Source organism: Sus scrofa, chromosome 3 (assembly GCF_000003025.6).
Source record: "Sus scrofa isolate TJ Tabasco breed Duroc chromosome 3, Sscrofa11.1, whole genome shotgun sequence".
NCBI lineage: Eukaryota > Metazoa > Chordata > Mammalia > Artiodactyla > Suidae > Sus > Sus scrofa.
The window spans coordinates 16325168-16342289 of record NC_010445.4 but is presented as its reverse complement, the minus strand read 5'-3'; the positions used below and the strand labels follow the sequence as shown (position 1 = coordinate 16342289).

Here is a 17122-nt window from a genome sequence, read left to right as displayed (position 1 = left end):
TGGGCCACTCCTGCGGCACATGGAGGTTCCCAGGCTAGGGGTCAAATAATCGGAGCTGTAGCCGCAGGCCTACGCCAGAGCCACAGCAACACGGGATCCGCGGGATCTGAGCCACGTCTGCAACCTACACCACAGCTCATGGCAACGCCGGATCCTTAACCCACTGAGCAGGGCCAGGGATCAAACCCGCAACCCCATGGTTCCTAGTCAGATTCATTAACCACTGCGCCACGACGGGAATTCCTAGACTTTATTACTTTTATATAACCTGAATACAGTGGCTTAATGAACATGGTCCATGGAGAAGGCCCTTTTGAAGTTGGTAGTAGCCTGTAGGATAGTTTCCTATCAGAGACCTCAGACCTATTTGGTGTATTTAGCCTCTAGTTTTAAAATTTCCAGGTCCTCAGTTTTTTGAGTTACCACCTTTAGATAACAAGGAATATTTGGAGACTATCAGGCTTATTCTTAATCCTCTCTTGAATTACAGACTACAGCGGGAGGAGGAAGAGGCCTTTGCCAGCAGTCAGAGCAGCCAAGGAGCCCAGTCCCTCACATTTTCCAAGTTTGAGGAAAAGAAGACCAATGAGAAGACCCGCAAAGTTACCACAGTGAAGAAATTCTTCAGCGCTTCTTCCAGGGTTGGATCAAAGAAGGGTAATTTTGAGATTCTGTTTTTCCCTTCTGTGCCCTGTGAGATACAGAGTAGATGCACAGTGCACATGGGCTCAGCCTTTTCCTTCCTGTAAGTGTGCAGAAGATAGTGCAGATTTGAGACACCGCGTTTGAGGCTCAAATGATCCACAAAATATCTTTGGCTGGAGGACATTTGTGCTTTAGGGAACTTGTCTCTTTTGGAGGAATAAAGGTAATTGAAATATGCAGTTTTGTGTATAAAATTCATTCCCATCCCATTTGTTTGGATGGGGTTTTTTGTGTGCCTTTAATTTTGGGGTCTTTATTTATTCTCCTTTGTTTAACATCCTCAATGTCCATACCTTATCAGAAATGACCGTTTCTAGCTTTAAAAAGTTGCCTTAAAAAAGAAGTTTTCTGAGAGCTTATTTGAGAGACAGCTTATGTCTTGAGGAAATACTGGACAGAGGACATGTAGGAAAAGACTCACTTTGTATGTACTTGACCTTGTTCGTCTTTCTTTTAAAAATTCCGTTTTCACAAGGATTCTCATCACAGTCCCTGTGTTCTACCAGTGAGCAGAGAAGGTGGCGGAAGTGGCCTGGCAGGAAGCAACAAAGAATGTCTGTTGTTAGGGCTCCGTCTCTTAGCCTCTTTATGTTAGTAACCAGAGCTAGGCAGGAAATTTGAAATGACAAGGGGTACCGGCACCCAACACTGATGCTGTCGGAAGAGCTGTTCTCTTGGATGCTCCCTCCTGCCTCCCCACCTGCCAGCCTGGGGTAATTGGCATGAGGTTTTTGGTCTGCCTAAAAGGAGAGGAAATGAATAGTAATAGCATACCTGAAGATCTTCGCTGATGTTTTGGATTTAATGACTTTTTTTTGTTTCATTAAAAGGAGTGGTTGCTTATAACCCCAAACACAGCACTTTAATAAGCCTTTAAATTGTCTTTTTATTCATATGATTGATTTGGCGTTGTTCATGGTTGGCTATTAGTCGGCAGTTTCCCCTGTAGCAGTAAGAAGGGGCATGATCAGTACCTGCTAGAGAGTAAATGTATTTGATAAGAACATATCTGCCTCATGATTTATCTATTAGGAGATAGTATAGAAGGGTGGTTAAAAGCATAAGCCTTGGAGTCACCGGTTTTTTGGGGGAGCGGGGGTTGGCTGCACCCATGGCATGTGGTAGTTTCCAGGCCAGGGATCAAACCCAAGCCATGGCAGCGACCTGGGTTGCTGCAGTGACAACACCAGATCCTTAACCTACTGCACCACAAGGGAACTCCCAGGTCACCCCAGTTTGAGTCTCAGCTTTGCAGTTTGCTAGCTATGTGATCTTAGGCAAGATAATCTCATTAAGCCTTGTCTGTTCTAAGGGACAGTAATATCTGTCCTAGGCATGTCTTGAGGATTAAATGAACTGCTTGTGTGTACAGAGTTTAGCACAGTACCTGACACACATAGTCTCCAGTAAGCGTTAGCTATTTTCAAACGCGTATTGTTTTTCTGATAGAATAATCTCTGCTGATGAGGCGCTCAAAGGCCTTGATCAAAACCATTCATTCCTGTCTAGCTTAAATTCTGTTTCCTGCTTTCGGAAAGACTCATCAACCTTATGAATTTATAGATATACGGTGAAATAATATATATGACAACAGGTGGAACAGTAAAGAATTTATAGAACCATCAGGTCTGACTGCCACATTTTACAGATGACAGCATGAAAGTCCATCAAGGTTAATTAATTTACAAGGTCACATGAGTTGATGTGTTAGACCTCAGCTCTCTTAACTCCTTGTTAAGCTTTTTTTTACCATTATATCCCTTGACCTCAAATATGTCTGTGTGTTTATCTGTATCTATGTCTCTGTCTATGTAGACAGATATATGGTGAAGTTTCCATCACTGAAGTGCATGATAGTCACACACATTCATTGACTGTACCTGGTTGGCAGTTTTAAAAAATCGTGTCCTTAGAGTTTCTATATAGTATGCATTATATTATGGAAGAAGATTTGTACTTTAAAAGAGACAATTCCAGGTAATTTTTATCTTAAAAATTCTTATGTGAAATAGCTCTTACCTCTTTTCTTTTGAATGATATATTTTTACTTGTTTTTTGGCTGCGGCATATAGCAGCTTGATGCGGGGTCTCAGTTCCCAGACCAGGGATTAAACCCAGGCCACGACAGCGAAAGCGCCGAGTACTAAGCACTAGACCACCAGGGAACTGTCTTTATTTTAGTTTTTTGATCTTTAGTTGTTTTATGTCTGTAGAAAGCATGTGGGGATAAAGACCTCAAAAGTGTTGGGAAATTGGTGTGAGTGTGTTAGAAAAGAGGATGCCATTGGATCTGTGGCTCCGAGACCGCTTCTGTAACTTGGCCAGGGGAACTTTGCACTTCAGGCTGACTATTTGTTTGGCCTTTGCATGTGGATAAAGTTAGCCTGTACTAAATGCAGTTCTAATTTATTGGGTCTAGACTACAATAGACCTTTTGCGTTCTGTGTTCTTTGTTTCACTTTGTTAATACAAGATGTCCTTGCTCTTGATATTGTACTTGCTTCTGTTGTAAGCTAGGGCAGCTTGATAGTAAATAGAACACAAATAATCATCTAAGGGAATTGGAAAACAAATTTTTTTTTTGATCTTTTTAGGGCGGCGCCTGTGGCGTATGGAGGTTCCCAGGCTAGGGGTCGAATCAGAGCTACAGCTGCCAGCCTACGCCACAGCCACGGCAACGCCAGATCTGAGCCTCGTCTGCAACCTACACCACAGCTCGTGGCAATGCCAGATTCTTAACCCACTGAGTGAGGCCAGGGATTGAACCCATATCCTCATGGATAATAGTCGGGGTTGTTAACTCTGAGCCACGATGGGAACTCCTGAAAAATATTTTTAACTTCCTGTTAGAGTTGAGTCTTCCTTCAGAGAAGGTAAATGGAACAGATTGACTGTAAAGACCCACAGAATTTACTTATAGTTTTTTGTGGGGGGGTTTTGCTTTTTTTTTTTTTTTTTTTAGGGCCACACCCGTGGCATATGGTAGTTCCCAGGCTACGGGTCTAATCGGAGCTACAGCTGCTGGCCTACCCCACAGCCACAGCCACGCCAGATCCCAACCATGTCTGCAACCTACATCACAGCTCACGGCAACCCAGATCCTTAACCCACTGAGCGAGGCCAGGGATCGAACCCACAACCTAAGGGTTCCTGGTTGGATTTGTTTCTACTGCTCCACGACAGGAACTCCCAACAGTTTTTTTTTTTTTTTTTTTTTTTTTGTGTGTGTGTGTGTGTGTTTGAGGAAATTAATACACTTTATTTTTTCTTTTTTTTTTTTTTTTTTTTTTTAATTTTATTTTCCCACTGTACAGCAAGGGGGTCAGGTTATCCTTACATGTATACATTACAATTACAGTTTTTCCCCCACCATTTCTTCTGTTGCAACATGAGTATCTAGACATAGTTCTCAATGCTATTCAGCGGGATCTCCTTGTAAATCTATTCTAGGTTGTGACTGATAAGCCCAAGCTCCCGATCCCTCCCACTCCCTCCCCCTCCCATCAGGCAACCACAAGTCTCTTCTCCAAGTCCATGCTTTTCTTTTCTGAGGAGATGTTCATTTGTGCTGGATATTAGATTCCAGTTATAAGTGATATCATATGGTATTTGTCTTTGTCTTTCTGGCTCATTTCACTCAGTATGAGATTCTCTAGTTCCATCCATGTTGCTGCAAATGGCATGATGTCATCCTTTTTTATGGCTGAATAGTATTCCATCGTGTATATATACCACATCTTCCGAATCCAATCCTCTGTCGATGGACATTTGGATTGTTTCCATGTCCTGGCTATTGTGAATAGTGCTGCAATGAACATGCGGGTGCATGTGTCTCTTTTAAGTAGAGCTTTGTCCGGATAGATGCCGAAGAGTGGGATTGCAGGGTCATATGGAAGTTCTATGTATAGATTTCTAAGGTATCTCCAAACTGTTCTCCATAGTGGCTGTACCAGTTGACATTCCCACCAACAGTGCAGGAGGGTTCCCTTTTCTCCACATCCCCTCCAGCACTTGTTATTTGTGGATTTATTAATGATGGCCATTTTGACTGGTGTGAGGTGGTATCTCATGGTAGTTTTGATTTGCATTTCTCTTATAATCAGCGATGTTGAGCATTTTTTCATGTGTTTTGTTGGCCATCTGTATATCTTCTTTGGAGAAATGTCTATTCAGGTCTTTTGCCCATTTTTCCATTGATTGATTGGTTTTTTTGCTGTTGAGTTGTATAAGTTGCTTATATATTCTAGAGATTAAGCCCTTGTCGGTTGCATCAGCAAAGGAAACCAAAAAGAAAACAAAAAAAAAAAAAGAAAACAAAAAGACAACTTACAGAATGGGAGAAAATAGTTTCAAATGATGCAACCAACAGTTTTTTAATCTCCAAATTTGAGTGAACTATGGAGTAAATCACAGTGGGTTACCCAACTTAAAGTACTTGCTCATACATTCCAAAAGCCCCTTTTTTTGCGAGTTCAAATAGATATTGTCACTCTGAGTAGAATCTTGTGTACATCTTTTACAAATTAACCTAAAAGCAGTGCTCCTAGGAGGAATATCTTTTCTTTTTTTTTTTTTTTTTAGAATTAAAATACCAGTGTTTCTTCTCAGATCTTAGCTTCTAAATACTATTCTTCACTGAAGCGAACTAGGCTTCCTTGAAGAGATGACTGATTCTAGACTGGAGCTGGGAAAGAAGGGCCTCTCCAAAGTATCGCTTGATATGTCAGACCCAGAAGTCAGTTTCAGTGGGTTCCCACTGGCCAGATTTAGGTATCCAAATAAATAAGGACAGTAAATGGAATATAACTGATTGAATCAAACAATAATCCATTAGTTCATCCAACTGCTAAAATCAATAAATAATTTAAAAAGAAGGGAAAACTCTTCCTTATCGTAGAATGTTGGCTGATAAGTACGGGAGTGATGGAGATAGAAGTCACCATTTTATCATCATCATAGTAAGAATTGATTCAGGCAGGTTTCTTCAGTGGATGCTAAATCTAGGGTGAGAGGAGGGAGTTTCCTGAGAAGCAAGTTATGAACATGATCTCGACTTACCTCCCACAACTTATTGATTTCAAATAAAGAAATGATAGGTGTTCCTATCCTGGCGCAGCAGAAACGAATCCGACTAGGAACCTGAGATTAGGGATTCAATCCCTGGTCTTCTTCAGTGGGTTAAGGATCCAGCGTTGCCATGAGCCATGGTGTAGGTTGCAGACGCGGCTCGGATCCCGCATTGCTGTGGCTCTGGCCTAGGCCTGCAGCTATAGCTCCGATTCGACCCCTAGCCTGGGAACCTCCATGTGCCTTGGGTGTGGCCCTCAAAAGAAAAAAAAAAATTAAAAAAAAAGAAATGATAGATATAGAATGATGGGGGAAATGGACAGTATGTGCTTCTAGATATGAAACTTTGGGAAGGACACAACATGAATTGTGTAATATTTAAGCTGAAAATTTATAACCTGAATCCAGTCATGAGAAAATAGTAGAGAAACCCAAATTGAGGAACATTCAATAAAATAACTGGCCTGTAGTCTTCAGAACTACCAGTGTCATGAAAAACAAAGGAAACACTGGGGAATAATTTCCAGATAAGAGGAGACTACGGATACATGACGCACCGAATGAACATGTGACCCTCAGCTGGAAAAAAAAAAGAAAAAAAAACTTTTCAATAACTATAGTACTGAAGTTATTTAAAAGAATATCTTTGCTACTAAGATGTATACTAAGGGGTAAAGAGCATAATCCATACAATCGATTCTGAAAAACTTAGAAAAAAAAATATACACAGACATGTAGCAAAATGTTAACATTTTGTGAATCTGGATAAAGGGTATAAAGGAATTCTTTGTTAACAGTCTTACAGCTTATCTGTAAATTTGAAGTTATTTCAAAATAAGATTTAAAAAACAAAACCGTAATCCTCTTGCGTTTTTATGTTGTCCCAAGACCTGAGTTTCAGATGTTAAGTAGGAGCATGGTGTTAATTACATCACTGGAAGGATAACTGATGCATTGCCGCTTTAATCGCTTGGGCCTCTTTGGTATGTAGATGACACTGAGGTAACTTTCCCAAGCTGAATTTGGAACCGATTTCACAATCACGCCTGTTTCACAGTCACTGCTCGGGTACACTCTGCTTCGTTGCCTTTTCTTGTTTACCCCAAGACCTTGTTATCTTGTAACATCATCTTTTATAATGTTTTGAATTTAGTATATCTGGAACATGATCAGTTTCTTGACTTCATGGATAAGGACAATGAGAAATTTTTTTCTCCCGAACTAAATACATGGTTTCCTTTATTCTCCAACGCCAACTGGATGTCCAACAGGTCAGTCCTGTTCTGACAGTACCCAGAGTCAGCACAGAGCCCATAGGTGAAGGGTGCAGTCCCACAAGACTGCCCCACCTCAGATGCCAGTTGCAGTGAGAACACCCATACCTCTGATCAACCAGCTATAGATCACAGGTTCCCACAGCCCTCTCTTTGGGTTTGAAAATTTTTCCAGACAACTCATAGGACTCAAGAAAACAGTTTATTCACACCTATCGATTTATTGAAGACATAACTCAGGAACAGCCAAGTGGAAGAGATACGTAGGGCAAGGTAGGGGAGGGAGCACCAGGCTTGCATGCCTGCTCTGGGCGTGTGCTCCAGCAGCATCCTGATAGACTCATCACTCTGGAGGCTCCCCAAACCTCATTACAAGGTTTTTCTGGAAGTTTTGTTGTGTAGGCATAACTGATTGATTCAGTCATTGGTCACTGATGATCAAAAATAGCCATTCCTAGGGCAAAGACCAAATATGTATTTTTATACTACAGTCTTTCTGCTTTTTAGTCTGTGTTACATAACTGTAGTCAAAACCGCTGAAAAGTTCAGAAGAACCATAATATTCTGCTCAACTGACCTTATTTTAGTTGGATAATCTGAGAAACACGGGATTTTCAGTAAATTTTTAAACATCAAGATAGAGAATGTGTTTTTAGTACTAGAATGATGTTAATCATCTTTATTACATGATCTTGTTCTTTTTTTTTTTTTTTTTTTTTTTTTTTTGGTCTTTTTAAGGCCCCTCCTGCGGCATGTGGAGGTTCCCAGGCTAGGGGTCCAATCGGAGCTGTAGCCACCGGCCTACACCACAGCCACAGCAACGCCAAATCCAAGCCTCATCTGTGACCTACACCACAGCTCACGGCAACGCCAGATCCTTAACCCCCTGAGCAAGGCCAGCGATCGAACCCGCCACGTCATGGATGCTAGTCAGGTTTGTTAACCACTGAGCCACGACGGGAACTCCGTCTTGTTCTGTTTTGACATTGACATGTTCAGGTTGTCTTTACTCTTTCACAGCTATTCTTCAAATAGACTTTTTGGTGAAGATTTTGCTTTTGTTGGTTGGAGATTTAATTTGATGTAATATGTCATCTGGCTTGCAGACAGCCTTACATAATAAGTGCTTAACTCATACTCATTGACTTATTTAAACAAGAATAAATCTGCTGTAATTGTAGGAGGGACATTGTGGTATGACTTTGAAGAACCTAGTCTTGAGAACCAAACAGATCTGGATTCAAATCCCAGCTTTCCCTCAACCTCCTCTGTAACTTGTGGCACATAAATGACTTAACCTCTAACCTCCGTGTATTCATGTATGAGACAATACTACTACCTACCTAGCAAAAAAGATTTGATTTGTGTGAATGTTTATTGTTCTCTATGGTTTTAGAAATCTAACAATTTTTTTTTTTTTTTTTTTTTTTTTTGCTATTTCTTGGGCCGCCCCTGCGGCATATGGAGGTTCCCAGGCTAGGGGTCGAATCGGAGCCATAGCCCCCGGCCTACGCCAGAGCGACAGCAACGCGGGATCCGAGCCGCATCTGCAACCTACACCACAGCTCACGGCAACGCCGGATCGTTAACCCACTGAGCAAGGGCAGGGACCAAACCCGCAACCTCAAGGTTCCTAGTTGGATTCGTTAACCACCGCGCCACGAGGGGAACTCCGAAATCTAACAAAATTTTTAAGGATTAATGAGAATGTGTAGTAAAGCAGCACAGGGTCTGCCGTGTAGAAAATTGTCGTTGAATGATGGCTGTAAATACCGTCATAACAATTCAAGAGTATATTTTGTTCCACTGACAGGACTTTTAAAAACCGAGTGTTTAGATTGGGGAATGGAAAGCTTGATAATCATAACAGACCAGCTATACTTAAAATACAGGCTTTGTTTCTGTATTAAAAACTCAAGATTTTGAGTTGAAGAGCAATCCATTGTCCTTTTTTTAGGTCCCAGCCAAAATGTAACACAAGTGAAATTGTTCTTTTCCAGCTCCCCTTCGGAATGCCCACTAGCTGTTCAAAACCACCTCACTGTCTTCCTGAGTGTCAAACCCTGCATTTCTCTGGCTTTCCACTCTCTAAACCAAACTTAAGCTCTCTTATTAGGGATTAATTTTTCAGAGAGGTCAGAAAGAAACAACCAAGTGTTGATTTTAGTAGTTTGTACTAATCCATAGTTGGTGTATCAATCCTTCTCGATTTCCTTTTTTTTTAATCTGACACTTGATCACTTTTTTGTTTTTTGTTTTTTTGTTTTTGTTTGTTTGTTTTTTAGGGCCACACCCACAGCACTTGGAGTTTCCCAGGCTAGGGGTCTAATCGGAACTGCAGCTTCCCGCCTGCCCCACAGCCACAGCCATGCAGGACCCGAGCCTCATCTGTTGACCTACACCACAGCTCACTGCAACACTGGATCCTTAACCCACTGAGCGAGGGCAGGGATCGAACCTGCAGCAACCTCATGGTTTCTGGTCGGATTCATTTCCACTGCCCCATGACAGGAACTCCTTGGTTTACTTTTTTCAATTAAAAAAAAAATTTTTTTTTTACCCAATTTTTTTTTTTTTTTTGGCTGTGCCCATAGCATGTGGAAGTTTCTAGACCAGGGATCAAACCCATGCCACAGTTGTGACCTGTGCCACAGCCATGGCAATGCCAGATCCTTAACCAGCTGCACCACATGGGAACTTCTTTAAGATGTTTTAAAAAGAAATTTTAGGTTCACAGTCGAATTGAGAGGGAGGTAGAGAGTCCCCTTGTGCCCTTTGCCTCCCTCCACACACTCAGTCTCCTCCATTATCAACATCCCCGACTCAAGTGGTGCACGTGGTGTTACAATTGATGAACCAACCTGCCTTGGCTTGTGATGATCCAAAGTCTGTAGTTTAGGGAGTTCCCGTCGTGGCGCAGTGGTTAACGAATCTGATTAGGAACCATGAGGTTGCGGGTTCGGTCCCTGCCCTTGCTCAGTGGGTTAACGATCCGGCGTTGCCGTGAGCTGTGGTGTAGGTTGCAGATGCGGCTCGGATCCTGCGTTGCTGTGGCTCTGGCATAGGCCGGTGGCTGCAGCTCCGATTCAGCCCCTAGCCTGGGAACCTCCATATGCCACAGGAGCGGCCCAAGAAATAGCAAAAAAAAAAAAAAAAAAAAAGCCAAAGTCTGTAGTTTAGGTTGGGGTTTGTTCTTGGTGGTGTGCATTTGGTGGATTGGGACAAATGCGTAATGACGTGTATCTTCCATCATAGTATCCTACGAATGATCTTCACTTTCATTTTATTGTCATTTACATTTTGGAAGAGAATTTTTTTCAAAATCAAAATCATCTGTCTTTGGAGAAAAGTATTTCTTGAGGGGAGAGAGTGTAAAGCACTAAAGGAGATGCTTAGCGCCTCCCTACCCTTGACTGGCTTACGCATCTGCAGAGTCGCAGGGATTGGGGTTCCTTTGAAGAGACCTCAGTCCTCTCTGACAAGTGAGGCAGCTGCTGCAGAGTAAAGAGCTCAGGCTGCAGAGGTAAGGGACACAGACCTGGGGTCAAATTCCAGCCTTTACCGCCTAAATAACTGCAGCACCATACAAGTCACTTAATTGTCTTTAAGCCTTAGCATTGTCATTTGTTTTTTTGTTGGGGTTTTTTTGTCTTTTGTCTTTTTAGGCCACACCTGCGGCATATGGAAGTTCCCAGGCTAGGGGTCTGACTGGAGCTACAGCTGCCAGCCTACACCACAGCCACAGCCACAGCCACGCCAGATCCAAGCCGCGTCTGTGACCTACACCACAGCTCACAGCTACACTGAATCCTTAACCCACCGAGCGAGGCCAGGGATCGAACCTGCAACCTCATGGTTCCTAGTCAGATTTGTTTCTACTGCGCCACAACAGGAACTTACTTTTTTTTTTTTTTTTCCCTGATCTTAGTCATTTGTTAATATCATAAACTTACTACCACAGAGTAGTGAGGATTATATAAGAGAGCACTGTGTAAGTACTTAGCATATAATAAACACTTGCCGTATGTAAAATGTTACCATTATTGTGTATTCTGTTTTTGTTGGGTGAAGTGTTCTGTAAATATCACTTCAAGTTCTTTGTTGGCGTTAAGTATTCTGTCCTTACTGCCTTTTTTATTATCCATAGTATCAGTTGCCAAGAAAGGAACATTAAAAATCTCTGACTAAAAGTATAAATTTTTTCTCTCCTCTTCCATTTATGCTTCGTGTGTTTTAAAGCTGTGTTATTAGGTGCATACACATTTAGGATCCCTATATCTTCTTAAAGAATTAATCCCTTTTTCATTATTGATCGAAACAGAATATTTTGTGTTCTGATGTTTACTTTGATGTTGGTGTAGTCGCTTCAGCTCTTTTTTTTTTTTTTTTTTTTCCGTACCTGTGGCATATGGAACTTTTCAGGCCAGGGATCAGACCTGTGCCACAGCGGTGATCCAAACTGCTGCAGTGACAACACTGGATCCTTAACCCACTGCACCACAAGGGAACTCCACTTCAGCTCTTTTTGATTGTTTAGGTGATATATATTTTCATCTATCTAGTTTTTAACATATCTGTAGCTTTATATTTAAAGTGGATTTCTAGAGGGAATTTGTTTTTAGTCTGTTCTGATGATCTCTGATTTTTAATTGGGCTATTTAGACTACTTGTATTTAATGAAATTTTTTATAAAATGGGGCTTTAAACCTACTATTCTGCTCTGTTTTCTCTTTATGCCATCTGGATTTAATTCTTTTTCTCCTCTTTTCTTGCCTCCTTTGATTATTTTTTATGATTATAACCTATGCTGCAGATATGGCAATGCTGGATCCTTTAACCCACCTCACTGGGCTGGGGATAGAACTGGAGCCTCTGCAGTGACCTGAGCCATTGCAGTTGGATTCTTAACCCACTGTGCCACAATGAGAACTCCTATACCTCTTTTTTTGTTACATTTTAATTATGATTTATTTTGGGGGGTGGTTTGGGGGTTTTCAGGCTATGTTTTTAACTGCTTTACCTTCGCAGGGTATTATTATACCACTTTACATGTAAGAACCTTGCCAACAGTTTTACGTGTCTGCCTCCTACCTTTTCTGCTGTTCTGGACCTACGTTTTCCTTCCATGTGTGATGTAAATCTCACAGTCCATTATTACGACTTTAGCTGTAAACAGTTAATTATCTTTTAGGGAAATTTTATCATGGGAAAGTGTCTTTCACCTCCTTGGTCAGGTTTCTTCCTAAGAGGGTGGTTTTTTGTTTTTGTTTTTGTTTTTTGTATGTGATTTGTTTTTTTACCTTTCCTTTCTGATATTTCATTGTTAGAGTAAAGAAATGCAATGGATTTCTGTATGTTATTCTTATGTCCTGCTACCGCACTGAATTTGTTTATCAGTTCTAGTAGTTTTTGTGTAGACTCTTTAAGGTTTCCTATATCTAGTAAAATATCATCTGCATATAATGACAGTGTTACCTCTTCTCTTCCAATTTGGGTACCTTTTATTTGTTTTTTTGGTCCGAGTCCTATGGCTAGGATTTCCAGTATTGTGTTGAATAGAAGCCCTGAGAGTGGACATCCTTGTCTTGTTCCACATTTTAGCAGGGAGGCTTTCAGCTTTTCACCATTGATAATTATATTGACTGTGAGTTTGTCATAAATGGCTTTATTATGTTGAGAAGCGTTCCCTCTATACTCACTTTGCTAAGAGTTTTTATCATGAAAATAAATGTTGAATTTTATCAGATGCCTTTTCTGCATCTATTGAGATGATCATGGGATTTTTATCTTTCGTTGATATGGTTTATCACTTTGATTTGCATATATTGGGAAAAGGGTTTTTTAAAATAAGAGGTGGAATCATTAGTTTGCCATATGTAGTTAATGGTATATTGTTAGGTAATCTTATGTGTTTGTCTCACTTGAATAAACCAGTCACTCTAATAGGAATAATGCTTTTACCATCTTAAAACTTTATTGCAACTTCATCACTAAAATGTAAATCAGGTACTAAAGTTAAAAAAATAATGTTATAAGAAATTATTCTGAAACAGACTCACAGACATAGAAGACAAATTTATGGTTACCAAAGGGGAAAGGGGATGGGGAATAAATTAAGAGTTTGGGATTAGCAGATACAAACTACTATGTATAAAAAAGATAAACAACATGATCCTACCGTATAGCCCAGGGAGCTGTATTCAGTATCCTTTAATAAATCGTAGTGAAAATAATTTGAAAAATAAATATATGTATAACCGAATCACTTTGCTATATACCAGCAACTAACACAACATTGTCCATCAACTATACTTCAGTTTAAAAAAAAGAAATTACTCCGAGGAAGCATGTAATAAGTTGATTTTCTTCTTAATTACCTTTCTTTTTGTGTATGGAAGGGAATCCTGGGCATATGAGATACTTAATTCCGTATACGTATTGAATTAGAGGCTTAGAATGGGGTCAGAGGCCACATGATAGTTCTTGTTTTCCGAGAGCACTTACTCCTTTCCAACACCCTTATCTCTGTTCCGTAAAGGTCCTGTTTTCCTTTCAGTGCATTTATTTGAAGAGGGGAAAGAGTTGTGTGGCCAACTAACCGCACAGTGTTTTATGTGCTGCTCTTGCCTCTTTGCTTTGTCATGGTCATTGTGCTACTTTGGAAGCATGCTTTTGCTTTGAACAGTGTGGCTTGGAAATTGAATGGTGCTTCAATTAAGAGTCTCCATATAAATAGATTAGCCTTTGCCTTTTTAGCAGATAGAATGGATTTGGAAAGGTTGTTTCTGACATAAGTCATCTAATATTTTTGTGCTTCTACAGATTATTAGTTTACTTGTTGACTGGTTTTATAAACTCATGCAATCTTTGAGAAAGTCGTTCAAGATAGAAGTGCCGTTTCAGTATTAATGATTAAATATACAGATCAAAGCAGGATATATTTTGGCTAAGAAGTGACCAATAGAGCTCCTTTTATTTGAATAGAAATATTGTTTAGATATGTAGTTTTTATCTGATTGTACTGCCTACTCATAAAATAGATTTAAGCTTACTTTAAGGACAGTCCAATATTGAAACAGAAAATAATTTCAAGTTTAACTTTGATTGAGCATCATTTACATAATCTTAAGTTAGATACTTAAAGTAATCCCATGCATGGATCTTCTATGTAATGAAACTTACTATGTTTAATTTTCCCAGCAGAAATTCAGGAAGCAAAAGCTCCCAGTCCTTCCATAAACCGGCAAACCAGCATTGAAACGGACAGAGTGTCTAAAGAATTCATAGAGTTTCTCAAGACCTTCCACAAGACAGGCCAAGAAATCTATAAGCAGACCAAGATGTTTTTGGAATCAATGCATTACAAAAGGGTAGGTTGAGAACCACTTAGAGTTTTGGTTTTAGGAAAGGTCTTAGAGATAATCTAGTGCAACGTTGTCATTTTACAACTGAAAAAAAAATAAAGACCCAGAAATGTGAAGTTACTTACTGAAAAATGTCACCAAATCAAATTAAAAACTACTTCCAGGCTAGTGCTTTTCCACTGCAGCTCACTGATGTCTGGATCATCCTCACGTGGAAAGTTTGGCATCGAAGCCACTAGTGTTGTATACTTTCGTCATCAGCCTTCCTAACTTGTCACCTTGTAAACGGTATGAACTGCCAAGGAGACCGTGAGCTTTAATCATTAGACCCATAACAGTCATTTCAGGGTTTGGGTGGGGTGCCAGTTTTGTACTGTGGTTTTTTAACTTTTCCTCTCCTTGCTCTGATAGAGAAGGGAAAGCTAAAATGTACACATTGACAGGGACCTTAGCAACTCTGGGGCTTAAGTCCCTTTATTTTACGGATGGGAAAGTTGAGAGCCAGAGAGGGAAGTGACTTGACTGGGGTCACGTGGACAACAGCTTGTGTCTTCAACACACGTGTCTTTAACATGTCATTTCTAACCCATAACTTCAGCAACGAACCGCTCTTGCCCACATCTTTTCCCCTTTTATTCCTATTTCTCCAATCCGTGTAGGCCAGTGGTGAGCAACTTTTTTCTACATATGGGTCAAATCTAGAAAATTAAATATTTTTGGAATTGATTAAAAATTTTTTATCCATTTTATCTTTATCAGGAAACACTTTATATCTGCACTGAGACTTTTTAATTTTTTAATTTTCATTTCCCAAGAGGGTATCTCTTTTGGCTAAATCATTCAGTACCTACATAATGCACACATACTGTAGTGTTGTAGTGTAATGCTTGACTATTCAGTAGATGTTGTTTGCTGAGACTCTGGTGAAGCCGAAGAGTTTATTTTACCCTCTTTTCTTTTTGATTAATTTTATGAGCTACTGGAGTTCCCGTTGTTGCTCAATGGGTTAAGAACCCGGCTAGCCACTGTGAAGATGCGGGTTCAGTCCCTGGTCTGGCTCAGTGGGTTATGGGTCCAGCATTGCCATGAGCTGTGGTGTAGGTTGCAGACGCAGCTCAGATCCCGTGTTGCTGTGACTGTGGTGTAGGCTGGCAGGTGCAGCTCCAATTAGACACCTAGCCTGGGAGCTTCCGTTTGCCACAGGAGGGCCCTAAAAAGCAAAAAAAAAAAAAAAAAAAAAAGGCTTTACACAAACATTATAGAAGAGATGATACAGAATACTTAAAGAAAAGGTTCATTAACATTGCTAAACTGGTTTTTTTTTTTTTCTTAGAAAACTGTGAAATAAGCTTTTAGAAATTTGTAGAACCTGGAGTTCCCGTTGTGGCGCAGTGGTTGACGAATCCGACTAGGAACCATGGGGTTGCGGGTTCGGTCCCTGCCCTTGCTCAGTGGGTTGACGATCCAGCGTTGCCGTGAGCTGTGGTGTAGGTTGCAGACTCGGCTCGGATCCCGCGTTGCTGTGGCTCTGGCGTAGGCCGGTGGCTGCAGCTCTGATTCAACCCCTAGCCTGGGAACCTCCATATGCCGGGGGAGCGGCCCAAGAAATAGCAAAAAAAAAAAAAAAAAGAAATTTGTAGAACCTAAAAAACATTTTCCAACACAAACCTCAAACCTATCATCCTATCACTTAGCTCCTTTGGTAAGAACTTGGAAGGACCTGAGATTTACTCTACTATATATTAACAGTTAGCTTGCCATAGTTTCATGGCTCCTGGCAGAAAACACAAGCCTCCTGGGTCAAGAAAAAAAAAAAGCCAGCTTATCATAGCAGTAGCCATAGTGCATCAGCATCTGCACGGTTCTCTTGCATATCAGTTCCCACTGCGGCTGCACAGACTGACCAGGTAATGCCTGCCTGTGCAGCAAGTTCTATTAGAAAAGGGGGTATTTTTAGGGCTGGTGAGCTTGCCCGACCTTTGCCCCCATGGAAAACATTATTGTACTAGATGGTAAACAATCTATCTTTTTCACTTGAGGGAGGTTTTCTCTCTGTCTTCCAGGCCTGTCCAGTGTACACCTGTCCTTGAAAAGTGTGCAGAACAAAGGCAGTCATTGTCTCTCCTCACAAGATATGTAGAAATAAGAGAGAGCTTTGCAATATTAGAAAAAGTGGAACAATAGTAAATGGCCACTTTCATTCCTTTTTTTTTTTTTGCTTTTTTGGGCCACCCCCGAAGCATATGGAGGTTCTCAGGCTAGGGATCAAATAGGAGCTACAGCTGCCGGCCTACACCCCAGCCACGGCAATGCGGGATCTGAGCCGCATCTATGACCTACTCCACAGCACACGGCAACGCCGGATCCTTGACCCGCTGAATAAGGCCAGGGATCGATCCCACATCCTCAGGGATACTAGTCAGGTTCGTTTCCACTGCGCCACAGGAACTCCTCTTTCTTCCTTTGAATCAGCCAGTGTTGAGCACTAGCCCTATGCCTGGTCCGAGAGAGGCACTAAGGATGTAGTGGTGAGCAGTGCCCTCATGGAGCTGACCTGTTAGCGGAGGAGATAGACAGTAAACTAGTTTATAGTAGATAACAGTGGTAAGTCCTGCAAAGAATCTAAAGCAGGATAAGAGGACAGAGGGTCAGGGTAGTTAGTTCCCATTACAAAATAAATACTGTACTGAGGTGTAAATCTGCAATAGAAAT

At 40.9% G+C, this 17122-nt stretch overlaps 1 protein-coding gene across 5 annotated transcripts in view; it reads left to right on the top strand.

The window, feature by feature from the left end:
* The window catches only part of RABGEF1 (RAB guanine nucleotide exchange factor 1), a 68493-nt gene that overhangs the window by 34315 nt on the left and 17056 nt on the right, over positions 1 to 17122 (top strand). For 3 of the 5 annotated variants that reach the window (XM_005662008.2, XM_005662011.3, XM_005662012.3), the window contains exons 3-4: positions 491 to 657; positions 14247 to 14416. In XM_005662008.2, the coding sequence (XP_005662065.2) occupies positions 491 to 657; positions 14247 to 14416 (337 nt within the window). The remainder of the gene's footprint in view (positions 1 to 490; positions 658 to 14246; positions 14417 to 17122) is intronic. The other 2 variants (XM_003124438.6, XM_005662009.3) reach the window with 1 other exon arrangement.